Consider the following 26,547-nt stretch of genomic DNA (forward strand, 5'->3'; position numbering starts at 1 on the left):
AAAAATCTATTTTCAATAAAAAGAAAAAAAAATATTCAAAAAAACCAGATTTTTTTCTTCAAAAACAAATTTAATTTACAGTTTTATATCTCTAGTGAAGTTAGTTTTTCATCATTTCCAGTACAACATGTGGATCTACTGGCCAGAACTCCAATATGTTCTTATTTAGTGTTTAATCCTCTAACAGAGTCCAATTAATTACTTCAGCTTTATGACAAACTGTCTTCGGCCAGCATCCAAGCCTGGACGCTCCATTCCCCTCCTCTGCCCAGTCAGCTCCTGAGCTCGGGTGGTGTCATTGTAATTAGTGAAGGAACTGGAGGGGTGAAAGCCAAGGAGGGGGAGGGAAATGGCCTTTGCAATTACGTGCTGTGCTTCACCAGAGAGGCTGAGGCCATTCTTTGCATAAATTATTATTTATCCTGGAATGGAATTCCCCTATGCTTATTACTAAATCAACCCCTTTTTAAAAAATTCTTTGTTGGGCTTATGAAGTACCCTGGTCACTTTCCAACCTCTGCTCCCTCAGCCCACAGCCCACCCAGCAGAACAGTAGTGAGAATTCCACTTTTTGTGCTTACTGGAGGCTGAATGCAATGATACAGGTAACTAGGTACACAGGTAACTAGCATCCTAGTCTTATATGTACCCTCAAATATAAGACCCTACAGGCTGGCAAAATTCAGTCAAGTCATGTGATTTGGATTTGGTGGTGAAGGCCTTTAATCCCAGCACTAGGCTGAAAGTATTTTGGTTCTGGTTTTGTTTGTTTGTTTTTTTGTTTGGTTTTGTTTTTTGAGACAGGGTTTCTCTGTGTTGCTTTGGAGACAGTCCTGGAACTAGCTCTTGTAGACTAGGCTGGCCTCGAACTCACAGAGTTCTACCTCCCAAGTGCTGGGATTAAAGGTGTGTGCCCACCACTGCCCATAAACCCAGCACTTGGGAGGCAGAGGCAGGTGAATCACTGTGAGTTCAAGGCCAGCCAGGACAGGTTCCAAAGCTACAGAGAAAGCCTATCTTGAAAAAAAGGAAAGGAAGGAGGGAGGGAGGGAGGAAGGGAAGGAAGGAGGGAGGGAGGGAGGAAGGGAAGGGAAGGGAAGGGAAGGGAAGGGAAGGGAAGGGAGGGGAGGGGAGGGGAGGGGAGGGGAGGGGAGGGAAGGGAAGGGAAGGGAAGGGAAGGGAAGGGAAGAGAAAGGAAAGGAAAGGAAAGGAAAGGAAAGGAAAGGAAAGGAAAGGAAAGGAAAGGAAAGGAAAAAGGAAAGGAAGGGAAGGGAAGGGAAGGGAAGGGAAGGGAAGGGAAGGGAAGGGAAGGGAAGGGAAGGGAAGGGAAGGGAAGGGAAGGGAAGGGAAGGGAAGGGAAGGGAAGGGAAAGGGAAGGGAAGGGAAAGGGAAGGGAAGGGAAGGGAAGGGAAGGGAAGGGAAGGGAAGGGAAGGGAAGGGAAGGAAGGAAGGAAGGAAGGAAGGAAGGAAGGAAGGAAGGAAGGAAGGAAGGGGAGAAAAGTAATTAAAAATAGGTAACCTACAATAGACTTTCCTATTTTTCATTTCAGTCCATCTATGAAGATGCTGGCTGCAGGCTATAACATTGATTCCATGACTTCCTCACAGTCTGTAACTCTCTCCCAGGAAACTGACAGTGTGAACTGAAGTTTAGTCTAGCTTTTCCTAGCTTTTCCTACTGCATTCCCAAAGCCCCTTTCCCTCTTTGACTCCACTAGAATTTTCTTCTGGAGACCTGCATTGGGCAGTGGTCTCAGATATCACTGAATGTGGAGTGTTACCTCCTTTGTTTCACTTACTTTTAGGTGAACGAGTCCAACTCCATCCATCTAGCGCAATGGTTATCAACCTGAGGGTTGTGACCCCTTCGGGGCTGCATGTCAAGCACCATGCACATCAGATATCTACATTATGAGTCATAACTGTAGCAAAATTACAGTTATGAAGCAGCAACAAAATAATTTTATCATTGGGGGTCACCACACAGTATTAAAGGGTCAGTATTAAACCTGACCCTTTATGAGGAACAGTATTAAAGGGTCAAAGCATTAGGAAGACTGAGAACCACTGATCGGGAGACTGGCTCTCACTTGCATCCCTTTTACGTCAAGTGTTTTGGTACCCTGCTTTGTTACCGACACTTATGTATAAGGTCGGGCAGCAACAGCGGATGTGTATTTTAGCGCCTTCCTTGACAAAAGCAAGGAGTCTTTCTGAGACCTTCCTGCTCTCTCGACAGAAACTGAGCTGGCATTTGTATTTCTGAGGTGTGGGAGTTCTGCCTCATGTCACCCACTGTGAGATGGCAGTAGGTTGAATATTCTGCGAGGATCCAGATCGGGCACTTTGCAAATGACACCCTGGGATTATCTGACAGAGGGACTCTCCTTGCAGGTAAGAACAGAAATTATATCAGATGCTGCTGAAGGCATTAGAGCTAGAATCCACAAAGCCAACAAGCTATTAGCACTGAAAGGATGCGTGAGAAAATGCTCAATCTTTTCAAGAGTAGGGAAGCGACATGGAAGACTGCAGGAATACACATCGCCTGAGCTATGGACAGAGGCTTGGAAGTGGGGCTCTCGAGCCGCATCTGCTGCTGACTCCTTTGAGTTCTCCAAGGGAATTATTTTTATTAGTCATCAACATTTAAAAACTAGATTTCTCTGAAAAACCCAAACGTGCTGTTAATAATGTGCCTATATTGCAGGGCCACCAACAACCCAATCATGAGCCACAGGTACTAGCTATGGCCAAGCAAATGGTCCCCTGTATTATAGTCCCCTGTACTCCAACGAGAGTCCCTCAGCTGCATTCCTTTCCAAACCTCTGTGTGTGTCTGAGTATGCAAGCATCGATCTATAATGGTAATGGAACTATGGGTTAGAAGCTAGAGACAGTTCCTGAATGTGGGTGTTCATCTAGATTAGAAGGGAAGAGATTTCCCAATGCATTTATCATTTGACCCTTCCCAGGGTGAAAAAAAACCAGAGACTGGCAAGTACGAGGGAAAACTGGAAAAACCTGTGGCCAAGAGGCTATCCTGTGCCACAGCCCTGAGTCCACACCCTTGTATGGTAGCCCCTTGTCGATTCAGTTAAAGCGGGGAAGCCCTAATGGCATGCCTGGATTCACACTTTTGTAGGGACATTATAGGGACAATGACGACCTCTGCTTTGCGACACTTCCAGAATGTAACTGACCCTGAGAGGAGAAGGCTACCCCAAGACCTGCAGCAAGTGAAGATGAGGATGAGATCGACAGGGTCAGATATTAAATAACTAAGACTCTGGGAACCTCTGCCTTCGTTTCTCATTTGGCTCAGTTTCTATCAAGAAAGAAGAAAACTCCAAGAAGGACTCCTTGTTTTTGTCACAGAATGTGCTAAAGTACACATTCCCATTACTGCCTGCAGGAAGACCTGGTTCATATATTCCCCCAAAACACCCAGTGGTTTATATGTCTCCAATAACACCCAGTGGTATGTGTTTGTTCATAATTTTGCTTGTTTGTTTGTTTGCTTGTTTGTTTTTTTAGACAGGGTTTCTTTGTAGCTTTGGGGCCTGTCCTGAAACTAGGTCTTTTTGTTTTGGATTGGTTTTGGTTTTTCAAGACAGGGTTTCTCTGTAGTTTTGGAGCCTGTCCTGGAACTAGCTCTTGTACACCAGGCTGGCCTCGAACTCACAGAGATCTGCCTGCCTCTGCTTCCCGCGTGCTGGGATTAAAGGCGTGCACCACCACTGCCCAGCTTGTTAACAATTTTTTTAATAATTTAAGATTTGTTATGTGTTTTGCCTGCAGAATGCATGTGTTCCACATGTGTGCCTGTGCCCGAAGAGGTCAGATTCCCTGGAATGATGGTCGTGAACCACCGTGTGAAATGCTGTGAGCCAAACTGAGGTCCTCAGCAAGAGCAAAAGGTGCTCTTAACTGCTGATCCATTTCTCCAGTGCTTGTTCAGAACTTTTCATCCTTAAATAGGTGTTGAGAGAGCAGAGTGGTGGTCACACCTTTATTCTCAGCCCTCAGGATACAGGCAGGCAAAGTACTGGGACAGCCAGGACTACTCAGAGGAACCCTGTCTCAAAGAAACAAAACAAACAACAAAAAGTGATGACAGATGCATTCATGAAACCCTGTATGGAACACCATAAAATGTTAATATCATAAATTTAAAATAACCCAACACTCAATTTTTCTGCAAAGTCTATGACCCATATTAACAGCACGAAGAACGGCCAGGCAGTCGTGGTATACACCTTTAATCCTAGCATTTGGGAAGCAGAGGCAGGCAGATCTCTGAGTTCAAGGCTAGTTTACAAAGTGAGTTCCAAGCAACCAGGGCTACACAGAAAAACCCTATCTCAGATAGATAGATAGATAGATAGATAGATAGATAGATAGATAGATAGATAGATAGATAGATAGATGTTGGTGGATGGATGGATGGATGAATAGGTGGATGGATGGATGGATGGATGGATGGATGGATGGATGGATGGATGGATAGGTGGATGGATGGATGGATGGATGAATGGATGGATGGATAGGTGGATGGGTGGATGGGTGGATGGATGGATGGATGGATGGATGGATAGGTGGATGGATGGATGGATGGATGGATGGATGGATGGATGGATGGATGGATAGGTGGATGGATGGGTGGATGGGTGGATGAATGGATGGGTGGGTGGATGGATGGGTGGATGGATAGGTGGATGGATGGGTGGATGGATGGATGGATGGATGGATAGGTGGATGGATGGATGGATGGATGGGTGGATGGGTGGATGGATGGAACAATACTGAGAAAGAGAAGTTCCTAGGCCCTGTGATGAACATATTATCTTATTGAATTCTATCATTACCATCAGTAAGGTAGATGCTATGACTATGGTATTCCAATTTTACAGATGAAAGAAAGGAAAGTCAGTAAAGCTGTGCCATCTAAGATATTTAGTAAATGACTATGATAGAACAGGCCCTCAGAACTGGGCTGCATTGGCCACACCTTTAATCCCAATACTCAGGAGGCAGAGGCAGGCAGATCTCTGATTTCGAGTCCAGCCCTATCTACAAGAGCTAGTTCCAGGACAGGCTCCAAAGTTGCAGAGAAACCTTGTTTCAAAAAACAAAACAACAACAACAAAAAGCTGGCTCAACCATCACTGAGTCACCTACTAGATTCTCTTAGAGCCTTATCAATCTGTATATTTCTGCCTGCAAGGAATCAATGTGCATTTGTCTTCTCTAAAGAGACTAGCTAGACATCTGCTATGTGTCAGATTTGATTTCTGGCCTTGTGGCATCTATTTTGTTCATTCAGAAAAAAAGATACCCTTCTCCAAAAGCTTGCAAAGGTAGGAAGTTCACATGTCAGCTACTAGCCTCATCATTGTGACCAATTAGATGACCAGAAAAGAGTGGCAACATTTCTTTTGCTCGTGGATTCAGAGGATTCTGGCTGTTGTCACTTAACTCCTTCCTTCTAGGTCTGTGGTGGGGCAGAGTACCATGGCAGCAGGAGCATGTGGAGCAGGCTGTTCACATCATGGTAGATCAGCAGAGAGAAGAAAATACAAGGCAAGGCCAGAGGAAGAGATGTCTCTAAAGATGCCACCAGTAACCGACTACTTCCCTTAACTAGACCCACATCTCCTCCCAAAATGGTAACATCAGCAGCTGAGGACCAAGTTTATGATATGTGAGCCTGTCTGAAACATTTCATAGTAAAGTCTACGTTAGTCAAAAATTCCCTGGGTCCTGCAGGGACAACACACATTGTCACTTCAGAATGCTTTATGCTTTAGTCAGGAATTTTCTCAAACTTCCTCAGCCTCCACACTTTTATATTATATGTAAAGAAAAAAAAAGCCTCCACACTTTTATATTATATTAAAAAAAAAAAGTCTCCCCAGAGGAAAGGAAGGCTTAGTTTGGTCTCACAGAGAAGCAAGGCTGAGATTAATCAGGGAGAGGTGGAGAGCTGGGAAACGGAACTGAAGTGCTGAGAGGGGAACCGGCGTCCCTAAGTGCTGTAGGGGAAGATAAGGTGGGGACCAGATGCTCTGAGGCTTGAATTCCAGGAACATGGAATCCACCCTGGGTCACTGGGAGCCAGAGAGCAACTTTAAAAGGAAGGGGTAAGCGTGTCTGTAGCCAAAGGAGCCTGACAAACAGCTCGCTAAGAGTTCATAACACTGCAGCCAAAACTTGAGAGAGTTGCCCCCAACAAGGTGGACAGAGAGAAGCAACTCCTGAATGCCGTCATCAGCTGTCCACATCTGCACACACACACACACAACTAAATAAAACATATTTTAAAGAAATAAATACTGCAGCAACTACAGGCCATGGGAAAAGAGGAAAGAAACAGTAGAGCAAAGACAAAAATAAGCCGCACACACAGGAGGAACATCCGGAAAGACGTGTTATCACCCAAGTGTCCTCAACCTCTGCCTGTTGGCACCCAGGGCCCCACCCCTCAGGGTATCGGCAGCATCCCTGACCTCGACTCACTAGATGCCAGAAGTAAGCCCCACCACTTACAACAGCCCCAAATGTCTCCTCCGCACATTGCCAACTATCACGTGGAAGTGAAATTACCTCTGGTCGAGAGTTACTGCTAACTAGCATCCAAAAGCTTGATCGTTTCCGGGAACATAACAGCAAGCAGCAAAGTCAAAAGAGGAATGGTCACAGAGCCACTGGTTGTGATGAAAGAAGTCACTGAGTATCTCAGGGAAGCTCATTCAATAATGATGTCCAGGTGACAGGAGTCATGAAGGAACAGGCAATGTCAAAATAAGAGCAAGCAAGGCTGATCTGCACCCAAAAGTCTGACTGCAGAAGTGAAGTCCGATGCCATGGCTTGGGGTCTGTATTGACCAAGAAGAGGCACAGGCTTCTAAATGGAAATCAGAGTTTAAGAAGTAAAAATGTTCCTTCTGGAGTCTCCTCCTCAGTCACCTTTACCCCCTACTCAGCAAGGGTCCATCGCAGAGACAGATGCTGCCCAAAAGAACCATAACAAAGACTGGGCCAGTGAACGAAAGTGTGAGATTGACTTGGGTTTGGCATTTACAGAACAATGAACGGAGCCTTTGAAGCTCCATTAAACAAAAGCACCATTTGTCTACACTGGTAGCTACAAAGGAAAACGGGATTGCAGCAGAGGACCAAGAAAGAGAGAGAAAATACCAAACAGGGGTGTGCCTGGGGATTCCAGGGTCCTGCCTGAGAACTTATGCCAAAATCTAAGGTCTAAAAGTTAGTGGGTAAGGAACAATCAAAATGTATTTAATGCAACACAGGAAATGTAGGCTCTTGGGTATTATGTTTAAAATAACTACTAACTTTTTTCCTTGTCAGCTCCTTTAACTTATTCAGTATGGGAAAAGACAACATTAACAACAACAAACGATTGCACGTTTTTTTGAACGCACAAAGATTTCATTCGCCGCCTCCTCTGTCGCTGTGCCTATGAATTAGCGATACTAAATTTTATTTCTCTTATGACTTTCTTGTTTGTGGGGGAGAAGGACTAATACTCCTCTCTGCAGTGGCCCGCCTGACATTAACATGCTTGTGAGATCTCCGTTTCCTTTCGCATTCCGTGGCCAGCTTGGTTTTTAATCTAACAACCCTTCTTTCAAAATGATCTCTCAGCTGCAGACAGGTATTTATCATTCCCCTTGCTCTCCTGGCTCCCTGACAGTACTCACATGAACTGAAGCCATTTTGGAGTTCCCTGCCCCTCCCATCCTTAGGGCCTTCTGCTTCTCTCCCAGAATGGAGCTAGGTTTTGGATTACTTAGCTCCAGAGTCTTTGGATTTTAGTAACTGTTCTTGGACCGGAAGGGTCAGCTCAGAAGGGGGCTTTTGGAAGGGTGGCCGAGGAGAGATTCCAGAAAGCTAAGAGGTGTAGTTGGTGTTTTATTTCCTTGCTGCCTGTTGAGGAAAGGGGGTTTATTTCTGCTCACAATTTGAAGGGAAAGGCTGTCCTAGTAGAAGTGGCTGTGGGAGTAGCAGGAGGCTTTGGCATCTGGAGCCTGCAGAGCTTGGTCACACTGTAGCCACTGTTGGGATGCAGAGGGAGAGAATACTGACATTGAGTTCAAAATTAGTAATCACACCAAGGCACACGCTTTAATCCCAGCATTCAGGTGGCACAAGCAGTGGTTCTCTGAGTTCAAGGCCAGCCTGATCTAGGAGAGAGTTCAAGGATGGCCAGGAGCCTGGCGGTGGTAGTGGCAGCAGCGCTCACCTTTAATCCCAGGTGAGAGGTAGAGGCTGGCGGATCTCTGTGAGTTCAAGGCCAGCCTGGTCTACAAGAGCTTGCTCCAGGACTGGCTCCAAGGCTACAGAGAAACCCTGTCTTGAAAAAAAAACCAAACCAAACAAAAAAAGGGATGGCCAGGGCAACACAGAGAAACCTATCTCAAAAAAAGAAAAAAAAAAAAAAACAAAATTAACCATCACAAGGAGACAGCTCTTGGTATTACATTCAAGCCATTTATTTGGAACTCCTTCCTGAGCTTTTGCACAGAAAGGGAGAAGTTGAGTCAACTTGTTCTTTCTAATTGGGGGTATACAGCTCAGTGGTGTTAACCATGAGTGAGGCACCTTCCTTCCCTCCCACGAACTGCCCATTCTCTCTGAAGGTCCTTCTTCCTTCTCAAGTGTTAGAGCAGCAGGCTGCTAGTGCAAGCCTGTGTGCTGATGGGAATTGTAGTTCTTAGTGTGTTACACTGGAAGAAGGCATGTACTCTGTGCCATGGGATAAAACCTGCTTTACCCAGAGTCTCACCCCCAATAATAGGGTCTTCTGGAGACCTGCCTGTTTCTGACACCCAGCTCACACCCAGCAGCATCTCTCACAAGAGAACCTTAAAGTCACAACGTTCCAGAGAGCCAAACCAGTGCACCGGTTTCCAATACGTTTCAGAAGGAAACTTCAGAACAGGACCAGCCGTCATTACACTAGCGATGAGGACTGATGCAAGTGTGTCATCCCAGCCCTCGGGAGGCGGAGGCAAGAGGATGGCAAGTTCAAACCTAACTCGAGCTGCTCAGCGAGGCACTATATCAAAACACCAGGGGCTAAGGATGCAGTTCACTGATAAGAAAACAGTTGGCTAGCCTTTCCAAGGCCCTGGGTTTGAGTCCCAACAATAATGACAACAATAACCCACACCACACACACACACACACACACACACACACACACACACACACACAAAACACCTCCTTAAAAACTAAAGTTCCGTCTAAGTAGAGTGGTACATGAAACTCTAATTGCAGCACTCGGGAGCCTGAAGCAGGAGGATCTTTTAGTTAAAAGCCATCCTAGGCTACCTTTCAGCAAGACATCCCAACGACTATGCTTCATTGGCAAGACTGGAAACTTGTGGTTTTCTAGTCCCTTTTTTTTATGTTTAAAATTTTATTTTACAACGAATATGGCACCTATCTATTTCCTAATATGTAAAATGGGGGTGGCCCCTACCGTCCTGTTACTTGAAAGGGACACCACAGGTGATGTCACCAGGCTCAGATTCGGTGTGGGTAAGTCCCCAAACCACACAGGCCATTCCGCTACCTGGGTTCCCACACCTACACTACACTAGTATGATTTGGGAGTAAGATCTTAAAATACTCCATAATGATTCATTTTCAAAAAGTACATTCTGAGGGTCAGCTATATCCACTCTCGTATTTGTTGGCACCATCTTGTGTTTTGAGAGAAGAGGGTAGCCTTCCTTAGCCCTTTAAGTTCTTTATGCTTTAGATAGTAGCTCTTGACCAGATAGATGTGGGGTTGTTAAAAGTCATTTCCCATTCTGTAGCCTGCCACTTTGTTTGAATGATGCTGTCTTTGCTGTTCAAAAGCTTTTGTGTTTCTGAAGGTCTCATTTATTAACCTGCTTGCCTCTTCCTCTTTAGCACCAGGATTAAAGGCATGGGCCACCACACCTCACCTGACCCGGAACTTCTATACAAGAGACTAACCTAGACTTCAGAGATTCTCTTGCCTCTGCCTCACAGAAATTCTCTTGCCTCTGCCTCCCAGGGCTGGGATTAAAAGCCCTCGTTACTGCAACTGGCTAAAATTTCAAACTTTTCATAAATGGACCCTCTAAAATATTTTGGCAGTCACTGGGCAGGGTGGTGCACACTTTTAATCCTAGCACTCAGATCTCTGTGAGTTCAAGGCCAGTCTGGTTTATAAAAAGAGTTCTGGCTCAGTTGGTAGAGAGCTTACCTAGCACGCCCGGGCCTGAATTCTGTCCTCATTCTTCCTGGCATAAGAGTCAGGTATGAAGGAATATATCCTGGGATACTGAAAACTTGTGTGAAGGAGGAAGAAGAAGGAGAAATGGAGAAAAACTAGGTGAGTTTCGGGCTAGCAAAGATCATGAGACCCTGTCTCAAAAACAAACAAAGTGATAATGAAACAATTACTACCCCACGCCTTGTACTCTGCCTTCCCTTCCAAATAGAATCCAGGGTCCTGCTTTCACACTTCCAATTTAGGACATGACAAAGGTGTGAGACGTGGGGGCTAAAGCTTGTTCTGTTTTTTGTTTTTGTTTTTTTCCAAGTGGTTACCTGTGAATTTTTCACTTTTCCCGTCTACAACTAGGGCCCTCCCTTAGGTGACTGTCAGAAAGTCGTGATGGGTTAATTGAATAGCTACCTCTGAACCACTTTTTTCTTAGTAATTTCTCTTCCTTTGACTCTTTTGCAGTCTAAAAGAGTCATAAAAAGGTGGCTGGAAATCTAGGCAGCAGGGCTTTGAGCCTGGAAACCCTGTAGGCAAAAGCCCTGCCCCCACTCGACCTCCGCCCTTGTTGGCTCCGCCACGCTGGATCTCTGTGGCCAGTAGAGGGCACACTTACTTTACTTTCGCAGACCAGAAAGCCCGTGCAGCCCGGGGAGGGGGCGGGGAAAGAGTCTTTGCAGCAAAAAACGCAGCCTAGGGATTGGCAGCTCTCGGGAGTTTGAGGCAAAATCCTAGAGGCTGTAGTCATTTTGCAATCCTTAAAGCTGAATTGTGCAATGAACTCGATCTGGAGGAAGATACTATCGTTTAGCAGCTGAACCCTGAGTTGCAAACTCAATGCGTAATAACTACCTTGAAAAAATTCACTCTATACACTCTATACCCAACTTTTTTTCTTCTTCTTTTTTTAAGGGAGTAGCAATTGGGGAGGGAGGGAGTTCTTTTTGTTTGTCTGTTTTGAGACAAGTTCTCTGTGTAGCTTTGGAGCCTGTCCTGGAACTCGCTCTGTAGACCAGGCTGGCCTCGAACTCAGATTCACCTGCCTCTGTCTCCGGAATGTTGGAAAGGCGTGTGCCATCACCGCCCGGTGGGAGGCTTAAAATGCCTTGGAGTGAGGTATCAGGAATGAGATTACTTTGGGTTTTGGTGATGTGGGATAAGCAAACCCCAAGGGGACATGCATTATATAATAAACCTAGAGTAGAGGAAAAGACTCCTGTTTCGAATTGGTTAGTAAACTAGGATATCATATATTTGCATATATATGTGTATGTAGTCGTGTTTGAGGACTGTACATAATTCACAACAAGTTATTCAGGAGAAAATAAGCTGGGAAATTAATGTATAAATTAAGTCAGCTTTTAATTAGCTAAAGTCAAACACTGACACAAATAAAAAGCAAAAAATGCAACATTTCCTAGATCAGATTGGACCTAGCTTTTTGTTTTTAAGTGCATAATTACAACTCCAGTAATAAAGAGAAAAGAAGACTTGGGTTTGTCCGGGAAGGAAGGGGTTAACGGTTTCTTTTATACTAGGGTCTTCGCAGGCGCCCCAGACCCAAGTTGGCAAGTTCTACTCCTCCCCCTTTTAGGGAAGTCCGGGTGTCGTGCCCTCCCACCCCCAGCCACCCACACTGCGTATTCTCCAGTCTAGCGCCTTGATTCTCCCTCAACCCCTAAGCCGAGTCTGGTGCAAACTGGCTCCACAGGGGCAAAGAGGATTTACCTCTTGTGAAAGCTGACTGTGGAATAGGAACTCTGAGTGAGGGGGGGGTGGGATGGGGTGCAGTCTGTCTGGCAGAGATTCGACCCGGAGGATCCGGGTGGAGCGCACCCACTAAAACTCCCCTACAGTACTCCAGCTCTGGAACACGCCGGGTTAGATTGTCGGGGGTGGGAGGGACACTCGTCTCCCACCCCCACTGCCTGGTGGATGTCTGAGACGCAGGAGCTGGAGTGTGTGTGTGTGTGTGTGTGTGTGTGTGTGTGTGTGTGTGTGTGTGCTTTTTAACAGCAAATTGGGGGATTCATTCTGGAAAGAATGTACCCAGTCAACATAGCTGTACATCCAAAATGCATAATGCCCTCCGCAAGAGATGCAGTGGGTGCTTATTTATAAGTGGCTCTCCAAGCATACGTGGCAGTGCGTTGCTGAGCAATTTTAATAATTCCAGGCGTCGTTTTCCTCTGTAGACCTCGTCTGTCATTGATCCCCACCTAACACCCTACACACTGGACGCGGGCTCACAGATAACTCATTCTTTTCGTCCTTCCCCTTCTAAATTCTGCCTTCCCAAGCTTAGAGAGACGCCTGGCCGCCCGGGACGTGCGTGACGCGGCCCAGGGTACATGGCGTATTGTGCGAGCTAGGCAGCTGTTCCACCTGCCATGACTGAAACACGCAAGACAAGAACACAGTTTGCCCGAGCGCTGCGCCCAAAGAACAGTACGGAAAGGGAAAGGACGTGCGCGCCAGCAAGAGAAAATGCTCGGGCTCGCAGTTAATTCATGCAGCGCTCTGACTGTTTACACCCTAGGAACTGGAGTACTGGGCTGCGGGGCTAAGGCTCCTCCTCTTTCCCTGGCTCCCCACTAGCGCCCCTCCTGGGTTCCCAAAGCGGGGGAGGGGGATACAGAGAGGGAGGGAGAAGGGGGCGGGAGAAAGAGATTCCTTGGCGAATCTCCGCCCACCAGCCCTTTATAATCCCAGGGTCTACCCGGCCGAGGACCCCTGGGCTGCTCTGCTCACTGCCGGCCGCCGCTACCTCCACTCGGTTCCCCTCCTGCCGCCAGAAGGGCCGGGCTTCGCCGAACCTTGGCGGGAAAAAGAACAGAAGGGGGAGGGATTTTAGCGCAGTATAAAAGAAGCTTTCGGGGCGTTCTTTCTGACTCGCTGTAGTAATTCCAGCGAGAGACAGAGGGAGTGAGCGGGCGGGTTGGAACCGCACAGTGTGCAGAGCTGCGCTCCGGGCGTCCTGGGAAGGCAGCTTGGGAGTGAGAGGGGCTTTGCCTTCTGGCCTGCCGCCCCCCGCCTCATATCTCCAGCTGACCTAGCACCAGCGGTCGCAACCCTCGCCCCCTCTGGGAAACTTTGCCCATTGCAGCGGGCGGACACTTTTGCACTGGAACTTACAATCTGCGAGTGAGGACAGGACTCCCCTGCGCCGGGGAGGAAATTTTTGTCTATCTGGGGACAGTTTTCTCTGCCTCTGCCAGCGATCTGCTTCCCTGAAAGGAGCTCCTAGCGCTCTTTGAAGGCTGGATATCCTTTGGGCGGTGGAAAATCCGGTAAGCACAGAACTGCTGGTCTTCTAATGTTTTTTCTCTGCGTCTTGAATGCAGCGGCCAGTCAGGGTAGTCTTTTCTTTCATTCCTGTGCTTTTGACACTTTTCGCAGAGGAGTTGGGGTAGGCTGGGGTGGAGCTGGGGTGAATCGGAGGCAAGGGTAAAGACTTGTCAAGATGACAGGAAAAGGGAAAGGAAAAAAACGGGGTGCATTTTGAAATTGGGTTCCAGAGGTTACTCTGGGTTGACGCTGATCCCGTCCTGTTGGACATTCTTGCTTTACTACATTAATTGCTATTTGTGTCCTTTGGGGGATTGGACCCAGAGGTCGCTTCTTTTTGGACAGAAATCCTTCGTATTCTGAGGTCTTTGGAGAAAGGATTACCTTTTGCGTGTGGTATCAAGGTTTCGTAGCTTCTGACTTTTCTAGTCTCCGGGAGGGCATTTAAATTTCGGCTTAGTGAATTTCTGACAGCCGGAGACCCGACTCAGAGGTGCGTCCCGCCCGCCAATCCCCAGCGGCGATTCCAACTTGCCCCTGGTGCTTTTAAGAAGTTGCCATTTGGCTTTAAAAATAGTGGTAATAGTAAAATTTAAACCTGAACTCCTCGGTATTAGGACTTAGTGCTGAGCTAAGCGCAATGACGGAAGGCAAAATTGGGACAGGGATGTGACCGATTGTTGGGGGAAACCAGGGGGAATCCTCACATTCTGGCTTGGGATCCGCGGGTATCCCCGCACCCCCGAATTGCTAGGAAGACTGCGGTCAGTCGTGATCTGGGCTGCTCCGTAACAGCTGCTACCCTCGGCGGGAGAGGGAAGACGCCCGCTCGGGGTGGTGAATCGCTGCGGGGTCTCTGGCGCAGTGGTGTCGCGATATAGAGTGTGGAAGGGAGGTGTCCCTGTTATTGAGACCCCCTCCCCTTTTATTTGACGAGGCTTGTTAAAGCCGGAGGCTGAGCTCGCCCCTCCAAGCCAGCAATCGGAAAGAAAAGCCGGCAGAGGAAGGAAGGGGGGCGCGCTGGGGGTGGAGAAAGGGGAGGGCGGAGAGGGGCGGCGGCGCCGGCTGGGTAGGAGCGCGGCGACGGCGAGAGGGGACCCGGACCGGGTTGGCGGCGCAGAGAGCTGGAGCGGGAGGGGGGCCTAGCACCGCGGCGCCTCTCGCCTTTCTCCTTCAGGTGGCGCAAAACTTTGCGCCTTGGCTTTTGGCAGACTGTATTCCCAATAGTCGCCTCCCTCAGCCTCTGAAGGAGGCCAAGGCCGTCGGCGATTCCTGGGCGTCTGCAGGGCTAAGTCCCTGCTCCAAGGAGGCGGGGACTCGGGAGCAGCTGCTGGTCCGAATGTGCGTAGCGATAGCAGGGAGTGAAAGAGTGTATTCCCCCCCTCCCCAATACACATACACCCGAGCAAGCGAGCACCAGCGCGCTCACACACACACACACACACACACACACACACACACACACACACACGGAAGGACAGTAGCACACAGAAAGGGGAGTGGTTCAGGATTGGGGTATGCGCTGCACCAGGTTTCTGCATCAACCAGAGCTGAGTAACTCTAGCCTTGCTTCCCTTGCTGTGCCCCCTCTAGCAGACAACCACAACGATGCCCCTCAACGTGAGCTTCGCCAACAGGAACTATGACCTCGACTACGACTCGGTGCAGCCCTATTTCATCTGCGACGAGGAAGAGAATTTCTATCACCAGCAACAGCAGAGCGAGCTGCAGCCGCCCGCGCCCAGTGAGGATATCTGGAAGAAATTCGAGCTGCTGCCCACCCCGCCCCTGTCGCCCAGCCGCCGCTCAGGGCTCTGCTCTCCATCCTATGTTGCGGTCGCTGCGTCCTTCTCCCCAAGGGAGGACGACGACGGTGGCGGCGGCAACTTCTCCACCGCCGATCAGCTGGAGATGGTGACCGAGCTGCTTGGAGGAGACATGGTGAATCAGAGCTTCATCTGCGATCCTGACGACGAGACCTTCATCAAGAACATCATCATTCAGGACTGTATGTGGAGCGGCTTTTCGGCCGCCGCCAAGCTGGTCTCAGAGAAGCTGGCTTCCTACCAGGCTGCGCGCAAAGACAGCGCCAGCCCGAGCCCCGCCCGCGGGCACAGCGCCTGCTCCACCTCTAGCCTGTACCTGCAGGATCTCACCGCTGCCGCGTCTGAGTGCATTGACCCCTCGGTGGTCTTCCCCTACCCGCTCAACGACAGCAGCTCGCCTAAATCCTGTACCTCGTCCGATTCCACAGCCTTCTCTCCTTCCTCGGACTCGCTGCTGTCCTCCGAGTCCTCCCCACGGGCCAGCCCCGAGCCCCTAGTGCTACATGAGGAGACACCGCCCACCACCAGCAGCGACTCTGGTAAGCCGCCCCGATTCCCTTCAGGGTGAGATGGAGGAGGTTGGATGAATCTTCTCTATTCATTGGCATTAATTCAATTGACCTCTGGTCTCACCCCGTCTTTCCCTTCTCTGTCGAAGGGCTCTTCTTCCAGTGCTTCAGAGATCCCTCCCTCCCCTTCTCCCAGACCGCCCTGGTTGTCAGGCCCCCCCCCCTCGCCCTTCCCAACCCTCAGGAATTTCATTTGGGTTTTTAAATCTTCTGGCTTATCTTTCAACTCAATCCACTCCCTTTTACCTCTCCTAGGCAGTTTAATTACCCTGGAAAGGGTGTGAATGAGGGTGAGAGAGCTGATCCCAGGGAGAGTGAATGAATTACCTGCTTCTTTTGACTTCCGGAAAGAGATTTGAATTTTAATGGCTAAGTTTGTACGAGACCCAAGAGAAGGCCATGAAGAAGCAGGGCACCCTTTTAGCCTCAGTACCAAGCAGCACTAGTAAAAATTCTTTAAAGAGTTGAGGGACTTTTGTTGGTTTGTTTGTTTTTTCATCCTGTTCTGAACACTTCAAAGTCAGTCCTGTCCAATCTGGATTTCTTTTTTTTCACCCCCCCCTCTCACCCCCCCACCCAACCAGGACGTTTGGCAAAGCTACAAGATGTTTTTATTATTGCTCTCCCTGTAAAATAGGGAGTTGCTAAAGTCAAGAGCCAGAGGTTTGCAGCTATCACTCCCAGCACCTGAAGGGTTCTCGGTAAAGTCCCTTAAAAATAGGAGGGGCTTGGGAATATGCTTTGCTTTGGGTGTGTCTGAAGCCTCATTAAGTCTTAGGTAAGAATTGGCATGGATGCCATATCCTGGTACATGGTAATTTTCTCACCTGTGCCCTAACCCTGTTCTTCTGCCTTTCTGGGGAGAAGGGAAGATGGTGTCTGGATCTGCTTCTTATTTCCGTCAGAATCCTTGGTGACATCCATCCTTGGTATTTGCATAGCCTTGGTCAAATCCTACGTAAGGAGGCATTCATTACTAACAGTGACCTTCCAATTCTTTCCTTTAGAGGAAGAACAAGAAGATGAGGAAATTGATGTGGTGTCTGTGGAGAAGAGGCAGCCCCCTGCCAAAAGGTCCGAATCAGGGTCATCCCCCTCCCGAGGCCTGGGCAAACCTCCACACAGCCCACTGGTCCTCAAGAGGTGCCACGTCTCCACTCATCAGCACAATTATGCGGCTCCCCCCTCCACGAGGAAGGACTATCCAGCCGCCAAGAGGGCCAAGTTGGACAGTGGCAGGGTCCTGAAACAGATCAGCAACAACCGCAAGTGTGTCAGCCCCAGGTCCTCGGACACAGAGGAAAACGACAAGAGGAGGACACACAACGTCTTGGAACGTCAGAGGAGGAACGAGCTGAAGCGCAGTTTTTTTGCCCTGCGTGACCAGATCCCAGAGTTGGAAAACAACGAAAAGGCCCCCAAGGTAGTTATCCTCAAAAAAGCCACCGCCTACATCCTGTCCATCCAAGCAGAGGAACACAAGCTCATCTCAGAAAAGGACTTACTGAGGAAGCGGAGAGAACAGTTGAAACACAAACTCGAACAGCTTCGGAACTCTGGTGCATGAATTGACTTCTCAGCAGCGAGGAGGAGGAGCCTGAATCGCCCATGACTTCTCACTCCTTACTCAGAGAGAGCAGGGAGAAGGGTTCCTTCTTAGAACTGATATCAGCGCTGGACTTCAAATGCATGCTCAAAGCCTAACCTCACAACCTTGGCTGGGGCTTTGGGACTGTAAGCTTCAGCCATAAATGTTAACTGCCTCAAACTTTAGGCATAAAAGAACTTTTTTTTATGCTTCCCATCTTTTTTTCTTTTCCTTTAACAGATTTGTATTTAAATTGTTTTTAAAAAAAATCTTAAAAGTTTACCCACTTTGCCCGTGTAAATAGGACCCTTAAATGTAAATAACTTTAATAAAACGTTTATAACAGTTATACAAGATTTTAAGACATGTATTATAAACCATAATTTTTTTTATTTAAATACATTTTCATTTTTAAAGTTGATTTTTTTCTATTGTTTTTAGAAAAAAATAAAATAATTGGAAAAAATACAATTGAGCCAACCCTTGTGCTTTCTTTCCTCTCTCAATTTTTCTCTTCCTCAATTACAGATGAGCAGAATTCAATCATTTTCCCAAGGTGGACTTAGAAAGCTGGGAAGAGCTAGCTTAAGAAAGTCAAGGGGTTTTTTGTTAAAACAGGGCTGGGGGCCTCAAAGTTCCTGGGGTTAGAGACACTTCCTGCAAGTGGTGATAAGAACCAAAGTTGATAGTTAGGAAAGGGCAAAAGGCGGGTGAGAAGGTTAGAGGCAGAAGCCAGAGAGGTTAAAGATAACAGTTAAATACACTGAGAGCAAAGGGATGGCAAAATCCCCTGCAGTTAACCGAGGAACGCCATTCCTCTGTTCAAGCCAGGGAGAGACTTGGCCCTGCAGAGGAGTTGGTGGGGGGAAGGGAGGGAGCCACCTTTTGTTCTTAGCCTGGCTCCCAGGTGGCTGTCCCTTCCCCATACTTACCTCCTAAGCCTCAGAAGAACCCAAGGAAGGAATGCTACCACTGCCTAGGTCTAACCTGGTTTCCAAAATAAGCTGTAAAAGTTCAGAGAGGGCTGTAGCACTCAATGCGTGAAGACATCTTGAAAACACGTCATGCTGCCATGCCTTTGCTCCTTGGTGTGTCAGCTGGGGAAAGCTGCTGATGAGGGGCCTGAGAATGAGCTTTGACTTAGAAGTCTACGGTAGGTAGTGCCATAGTAAAAGAGGGACTGTGATTTCCTCCTACTACACAGATAGAAACAGGCATGAAATGACACATCTGTGCACCCAAGGGATTCAGCATCAGTTCAACACTTGGTTCATCCAGTAAGAATAGCCCTGCTACCTATGAGAACGGGAGGCATTTAAGTTTCAGTCTTCAGACCTGCTCGGGTGTCAGTTCCCCTGTTTTTGTTGGTGGGTTTTCTGGGGTTTTGTGGGAGTTTTTTGGGGGGTGGGGTGGGGAGTTAGGCGGTTGACTGTTACTTAGCCTTCTACTCTGAGAAGCACATAGCTCATTCACCTCTGCCTTACCCATTTATTTATTTCACATCAGATCCCTGCTTACCCCTGGGAAGGAGCCAGTTTGGAAATGCTACTGTTCAGATCATAAAATAAAACATACTTAGGCTTCGTCATGTGAGTCACGAAACTCTCCTTCCACCCAAGCACTTTCACACACTCATGACACACGCTCATCATTAGTCCATGGGAAGGCATTTTAGAATGGGTGTCTTATTAATTATACGTCTCCAAAAGCCCGCAGACGAAGCCAGAAACTGAGACGTGTCCGTAGAGGCCGAGGAAAGGGATCCTAAATGTTCTAAACGACTTAATTGTCTCAGAAAAAGTCTCTAGCATCCTGGAGTGGCTTTGGGACTTCAACGTCCATCACTCAGAAGCCAATAACTGTGCCTTTGACCTCCTAAGAGATTCTATTCAAGCATCTAACATTTGGTTTTTCATCCTTCTTTTGGGCTCTTGGAGACCCATCCTGCACTTCAAACTGTCACACCCTCTATCCTGAATTCAAAGGAAAACACAAAACCCAGACGTTGAGTAGTTCAAAGGGTAACAAAAATGGGGTGCTCTTAAACTGTTCCGTCTATGCCCCTTTGTGGCCCCAGGCTGGAGTGCAGCCCTGAGATGACTCACTTGAGAACTGGAAAGAGGTTAGGTTGAATCACTAAGCCCGGGCAAGCCCAAGGAGTAGGAAAGCAGTCCTCATTAGGAAAACAACTCCCGCTTCCAAATGATCAGGAAACAGGCTTAAAGATCCAGAGTTTGGCTGTGGGGAATGGAAGGGAAGTATCCCAGGTGCCTATGAGGGCACCTTCCAGCTTTACCAAGTCAGGGAAGGATGATCTGAAAACAGGACATCAGACAACTTCCTTCCAGAAAGTCAGGAAGGCTCTCATAGCCAGTCTGGACTCCCAGGGGTCTGGGACATTGTGCAATCAATTTTGTATGAAACAATCAAGATGGGGGGGCACTTTCAACTGGGTCTGGACTAGACAAAGCTTAGCTAATCTCTGTCGTTTAGCCATGACATTGGAATTGAGGGCTCCCCCAGAGAATTTCTGGGATGGTGATGCTCAGGGATAGAATGAGGAAGGAGGTGAAATTTCACGATGACATTTGGGAGCAACAATGGAGACCAACATTATAGAGCAATCAATCAAACTTTAAGATGAACAAAATTTTTATAATCCTAGCATTGTACTTGGATCATTCATTCCAAACTTAGACATGTAAGTAGAGTCCTCTGCTGGTCTTTAAGACAATCTTTGGCTGGGGCGGCGGGTGGCGCATGCCTTTAACCCCAACACTTGGGAGGCAGAGGCAGGCAGATTTCTGTGAGTTCAAGGCCAGCTTGGTCTACAAGAGCTAGTTCCAGGACAGGCTCCAAAGCTACAGAGAAACCCTGTCTCGAAAAAAAAAAAAAAAAAAAAAAAAAAAAAAAAAAGACAATCTTTGGAACCAAACTTGGGGAAAAAGACAGAAAAAAGTGGGGGGATTTTCTGTGGTTTGTCTACCATAACTGATGATTCATTCAATTAATAATTTAATTTTTTGATATGACTGTTAAAGGACCCTGAAGCACTTCGTCCCAACCAAAATTAATCCTTAGGTTCTAACACACTGGAAGATGGTCCTCAAACCTGTCTGTAAATACACCACTGTATATATACACCTTCTGGGAACAAACATTTAAGGTTGGAGAGCAGTCGAGGTCTCTTTCAAAGGCTGTAGAGTGTAGAAACAAAATCAACAGGACAAGGACAGGGGCTTCTTTTAAACAAAGCAGCCTGGACTGCGGTTGTATTTCACTGATAGGACACTTGCCTGGCACGTAGAAGGACCCGTGCTTGATCGCCGACACTACACAAATAAATAAAACTAGACCAAAAGGGTGCCCCGACTCACTACCAAAGCTTTAACCAGTTTCTGTTGTTGCTGTTGTTCAATCTCTTTCTGGAGAAGTCCAACGAACCGACAAGTTAGGGAAAATAACCCGGTAATAGTGGTTTTGCCAAACTGGTGTGAGCTGACTAAATGACTGCGCGGGACTTCCCTTTTGAGTTTGGTTTCACTCAATATTAGGTCTTTAAATAAGCTCTTTAGGAAGACAGGGTGGAGGGGAACAAGTGTTAATGGGATGTAGATCTTCTGAGGCTGAAAAGAATGTTCTTTGTCTCCAAACAATGCCTAGGGGCCCCACCACACAAGACTCTGCCTGTTGTCACCCCGTCTCCTCCTGAAGGGCTGAACTCTCTAGTGCAGCCAAAGCTCTGTAGGGTTTGGGGACTGGGATCCTTGGGGAAAGCTGTGTCAGAATACACCTGTCACCCCTGCACGACCCCCACAGCCACCTCAGCTAGAGAACGATGGCTGAATGTGACAATACTGAAGCTTTTATACGGGCATGTTAAATTGCTGGCCCAATGACACATATCACTTACAGGAGTAGCAGCTAATGTCTACTGTGAAAAACTGAAAAACTGACACACATTATCTCATTTTATTCTCAAAGCAACTCCTTTTTTGTTTTGTTTTGGTTTCTTTGAGAGGGGTTTCTCTGTGTATCCCTCACTGTCCTGGAACTCACTCTATAGACCAGGCTGGCCTCGAACTCAAATTTGAACACAGTGAATTTCTGCCTCCCAAGGGCTGGGATGAAAGGCATGTGCAACCATCCCCAGTTTGGCTCAAAGGAACACTTAGGAAGTAAATTCTGTTTCTTTTTTTCTTTTTTTTTGGGGGGGGGGGGCGGGTGGCAGTGGGGCAATCTCACTATGTAGCCCTGACTAGTCTAGAACTCAAGAGAGCTGCCTGCCCCTCCCTGCTGAGTACTGGGTTTAAGCTGTGTGCCTCCCCACCCAGCAGTGAATTCTACTTTTAATGCCCTTTTTGTATACAAGACTGAGACTGGGAGCTGTTGATTTGTTTGCGTTCACGAAGCTGAAACACAGTGAAAGCAGAAATGTAGATCATTTATTCAGTCACACAGAGTTGAGTCCCTACTATGCACTCATACTAAGCGTGTGTGTATGTGTGTGTGTGTGTGTGTGTGTGTGTGTGTGTGTGTTGAGGGGCAGAGAGGATAATAATAAATAAGACACAGCAGATCCTGCCCCAGGCATTTGTAGTCTGGCAGAGAACAAAGAAAGCACCAAACGCTGAGGTTCTTTTTAAAGGTGCTAGTCTTAATTTATTGCAGTGGGAATAGACTCTAGGGCCTCATGCATGCTAGGTAAGTGTTCTATGACGAGCAACAACCCACACAGACTGTGGGTTCTTTTATTAAAAGTTTCAGAACTGGAGAGATGGCTCAGTGGTTAGAAAGCACTGACTGTTCTTCTAGGAGACCCGGGTTCAATTCACAGCACCCACGTGGCACCTCACAACTGACCGTAACTCCAGTTCCAGGGGATCTGATACCTTCACACCAATGCACATAAAATAAAGTTAAATAAATTTTAAAACAAGTTTCAGGGCACTTCCAGCACAGTAGGTGGGAGTTCAAGTCCTGGGAACAAGGAATGAGAACAGATTAAGGAAGTCCTGAGAAAGAAGCGAAAGGTAAAGTCTCAACAGCAGATAACAGTGAAGCCCGAATGAGGGAGAGTTAATGCCAGAAAGGATGCTTTGCTATATGAACTGTGTCTTAGGGCAGCAAGAAGTACAGCAAGGATCCACTGGGTTAGATGAGAGGCTTCTTCTCCCGGCCACTCCTTCTATCCCCACCCACCCACCCAGTATCCACCAGGATACTTCATCTGCTTGAGACAATGCCTATAGTTAGCTAATTAGCTCTCTGAGCACCCAGCCCTCCTATAGCACTTTGGGTTTTGTTTGCTTTTGAAACAAGATCTCACTATGCAGGCCAGGCTGGCCTCAAACTCTCAAACCTCCCGCCTCAGCCCCTTGGGTGTTGGGATTATCAGCAGCCTGGGACACCATGCCCCAAGGTTCATGCAGTATTTTTCTCCAAGAATTTCCAGTGTGACTCTCGGATACAATTAGATTTATATTCTCAGTTAGGATCCTATTTTTGCTTTGTTTTGACTTATTTTGGTACGTGGTTTTGTTTTTGTTTTGAGATAGAGTCTCATAGTGCCCAGAATGGACTTGAATCGTATGATTGGGGACAAATTCAAACCTCAGGACCTTCTACCTTCTCCCACAATGCTAGGATTACAGGCTTGCACCATTGACTCTCCCAGAAAATGTTCTAATGAGTCCTGGAACTTGATGAAGTCTGAGAACAACTGTCTCTTTCACCACAGCAAAACTGAGCCATCTTTTCAAATCACAGACACACTGGGCCCTTGCTTATTGTAAACCTCTTCAGTGTTTACATCCTGCTACCTGCTGGATGAAGTCTAAAGCCATCCTCCTATCCTCTCTGATACAAACACTCACCACCCATCCATCCATCTATACACACAGAAGCCAGATAGCCTGACTCAGCCTTCTGTGTTTACCGTTAGTAACACTGAGACAAGGGCAGTTTGGGGATTCTACCTCCATCCTTCCAGGTCACGTGTCCTGCTCATCAGATCAACCTCGGGAAGGGTGGAACCTCCTTGGTCTTGCTCAATTAGTGCCTGGCGTGAAAGCGCAATTCAGTACTTCTTTAAACGGCTGCGCGAAGGGTTTTTTGATGATGTCTCTGGACCGACCTGAGCAGCAGGTGAAGTAGAAACAAAGTTGCTTCAGGCTGCATAGCTAGAAAGGCAAGGAAAGACGATACATTGAGCAAAGGAAGGGGTTCTGATTGGGGAAGCTTTGCATGATTTGATTCGGAGCTGATAAGACAGGTGTAAGAGATTTCCATGATGGTAGGCTAGACGCAAGAGGGAAAGAATTGCAGACAGAAGAGAAAAAGAAATCCAAGTGGCCAGTCATAGGTGCGATGCTCAGAGTCTGGAGCCCTCTCTGCGCTGTGTGTACAATATGACCGAGCGTGAAGAGGAATGTTTCCTTCCCTCCAGGTAAGGATTGCCGGTGGTGCCCTCACTGGCCAGGCAATTCCCATCCTTGGGCCCCCACAGTTCTCTACCATCACACGTTTTCACATTTGTCTTTGGAGAAATTCATGTTTAAATCCCTACCCCGCCCCCAGCTACCCCTGCTAGGCTTTTGAGAACAGGGTCTCTGTTTTGTAATGCTCTGGCTGTCCTCGAAGGAAGAAAGAAGTGAAGAAATGAAGGGAGGGAGGGAGGGAAGGAAAAGATAGATGTTAGTTTATGCACCTGAAATATGACTGGATCTAGGGCTCAAACATGAACTTCAGGATCCTCTCTGTAGCTTTGTCACAAACGCAATTGTCCCACAGCTGCCAGGAGCTAGCTATAGGCTGTTGTTGATCCCTTAAAAGATTTTATTTTATTTTTTTAACTTTTGAGGCTTTTTTTTTTTCAGGGGGAAGAGGGGGAGTGGAATTGTTGAGACAGAGCCTCACTCTGTAACCCCAAATGCCTGCAACGGTCCTGCCTCGTCTTCCTAAACCGTGCTGTACTAAGGCACTCACTTTCACTATGGAAGAATGAAGACCCCCTTCCTTTGCAGTCAGAAGAAAACAGCAGAAAGGATTATGATTGGTCTTCTGAAGCCATGTGCCCACCCTTCAACCAACTAATAGGCTTGGTTACCGGAGTCTTGCCCCTTCTGTGATAGTCGAGATACTGTGGTTGTCAGTCTGTCAGTCTCAAGGGAAAGGGAAGGAGTTAAAAGTCAAAATAAGAAAAGGAGAAGCAGGTGATGGAGCATGCCTTTGTCCCAGCCCTCTAAACAAAACAAGCAGAGGCAGGCAGATCTCTAAGAGTTCAAGGCCAGCTTGTTCTACAGAGCGACTTCCAGGACAGCCAGTGCTACACAGAGAAAACCTACCTCGAAAAACCAAAAAAAAAGAAAAAGAAAAAAGACTGCCCCCTAATTCAATTCTACATCATTACGGTTCTCGCTGCTCAGAGATAGAAGGAAGAGCGTGTTGTTTTTTAAAATCCTAATTCTTCACATCTGGAAGAGAACTTTTTGTAAACGAAAGATTCTCGTGTTCCATCTTAGAGCTACTGAAACAGAGTCTGAAGGCTGAGGCCTCGGGGCCTGTAATTTTCTGAAGTTCTGTGTGTGAGAAGCTGAAAAACAAATACAGCTAAAGCCCTGAGTCATACAGTTAAATAAGTATACTCTACCACCATGACCAGAAGTGCCTGCAGGTAATCTACTCAACACATTATTTTTTCTGTCCTCCTGTTCAGGGTTGACAAGGACCACGCGACGTGCAGCTGGGACAGTCTGGGCCTGTTTTGGAAGGGTAGCCTCTGCAGAAGTAGCAGTCTCTCTGGGCTGGGGATGTGAAAAGCACAAGAGCCCTTGCATAGCATCACGAAGCCAACACGCAGCTCCTCAGAGATCTCTGTACTTGTTTGCGGCACAGTTGTTTTAAGACATCAGGTATTCTAGGAGATAAGATTTGTTCCCTTGCTTTTCTGGAACCCCAAATGATCTCCTAAACCCACAAGCAATTAGCACTGGAATGAATCTTCTAAACAGATCCAGACTCCAGCTCTGCACAGATCTTGCTTTCATATCCAAGAACTCCCCAGTCCATGGGCTGTGCACAAAAGCGTCAGTGTGGAATAGCCATACTCCATCACTTAGCAGACAAGGCTTACACTGAACAAGTATTTACACAACTAATTAACCAGAGTATTTTCAGGGTGCAAAATAGTGGGGCAAGGACAAAGCATGGCTTATCAGCTGTGGTAGGCCCAAGCTCCTCCCCTTGTATTAAGGCTGGGCAAGGCAACCCGGTATGAGGAATAGGTTTCTAAAAGCCAGTCGAAGCATGAAATATCAAGTTGTTGTAGGATAAAGCTCCTCCCCTTGTATTACGGCTGGGCCAAAGCGTTAAGGAAAGCCCCTGGTCCCATTGTTGGAAGTCCCACGAGTAGACCAAGCTACACAATTGTCACATACATGGAAAGGGCCTACGTCAGTCCCGTGTAGGTTCCCTGGTTGTCGGTTCAGACTATGTGAACTGACAGAGCATCTGATAACCTCGAGATTATGGGAAAGTGTTCAGCCAGGATACAGAGGATGGTTGGAAATCAAGCATGTTGAATATCTTGAGGCCCTGCTATGAGAGAGGGAGTGAAACGTCCTAGGGGGACAGAAAGCAAGCAAGGAAATGAGGAGGAGGAAGAACAAAGGGACATCCGCCTTTGGATGAGACACAGGGTGATTCCAAAGCTTGCAGGGACTTGGACCATTGTTTAAAATGAACTCAAAGCAGAAGCAGTCCCATCACTCCTCTGGAGTTTTCTGGACCGGTGGTTACAGTGGCAACCTATCCACTGTCGTGAGTATGGTGTAGTGGGAAGCCACAGCGCTAAAAGCCAAAACACTAGCTGCCTGTGCTGCTATCCCCCACCTCCCCCAGACCCTAGCACCCTGTCTATAACCAGGGTCAGGAACAGAAAAAAAAAAAAAACATAAATACTGTGGAGAATATAACTATGAAAACAAAGAT

The 26,547-nt window shown here is 47.3% G+C and overlaps 2 protein-coding genes across 15 annotated transcripts in view; one reads left to right on the top strand and one right to left on the bottom strand.

Annotated features, from left to right (window-relative positions):
• LOC146891081 (uncharacterized) overlaps window positions 1–26,547 on the bottom strand; it is a 135,160-nt gene that overhangs the window by 80,453 nt on the left and 28,160 nt on the right. For 3 of the 12 annotated variants that reach the window (XR_014998007.2, XR_014998001.2, XR_014998002.2), the window contains one exon: window positions 23,535–23,738. The exons of the other annotated variants lie outside the window; for them this stretch is intronic. The gene's annotated coding sequence lies outside the window, so the exon portion shown is untranslated. The remainder of the gene's footprint in view (window positions 1–23,534; window positions 23,739–26,547) is intronic. 12 annotated transcript variants of the gene reach the window in all.
• On the top strand, window positions 13,030–18,031 carry Myc (MYC proto-oncogene, bHLH transcription factor). Of its 3 annotated transcripts, none has more exons than XM_085678937.2 (3): window positions 13,030–13,575; window positions 15,170–15,938; window positions 16,976–18,031. In XM_085678937.2, the coding sequence occupies exons 2-3, from the start codon at window positions 15,182–15,184 to the stop codon at window positions 17,533–17,535; spliced, it is 1,317 nt and encodes a 438-aa protein (XP_085535063.1). In that variant the 5' UTR covers window positions 13,030–13,575; window positions 15,170–15,181; the 3' UTR covers window positions 17,536–18,031. The 3 variants fall into 3 exon arrangements, with proteins under 3 accessions (XP_085535063.1, XP_085535062.1, XP_085535064.1); XM_085678936.2 differs by having other exon boundaries at window positions 13,031–13,575; window positions 15,167–15,938; XM_085678938.2 differs by lacking the exon at window positions 13,030–13,575 and adding an exon at window positions 14,729–14,914.

The sequence above is a fragment of the Myodes glareolus genome, chromosome 19 (genome assembly GCF_982192425.1).
Source record: "Myodes glareolus chromosome 19, mMyoGla1.1, whole genome shotgun sequence".
NCBI classification, from domain to species: domain Eukaryota; kingdom Metazoa; phylum Chordata; class Mammalia; order Rodentia; family Cricetidae; genus Myodes; species Myodes glareolus.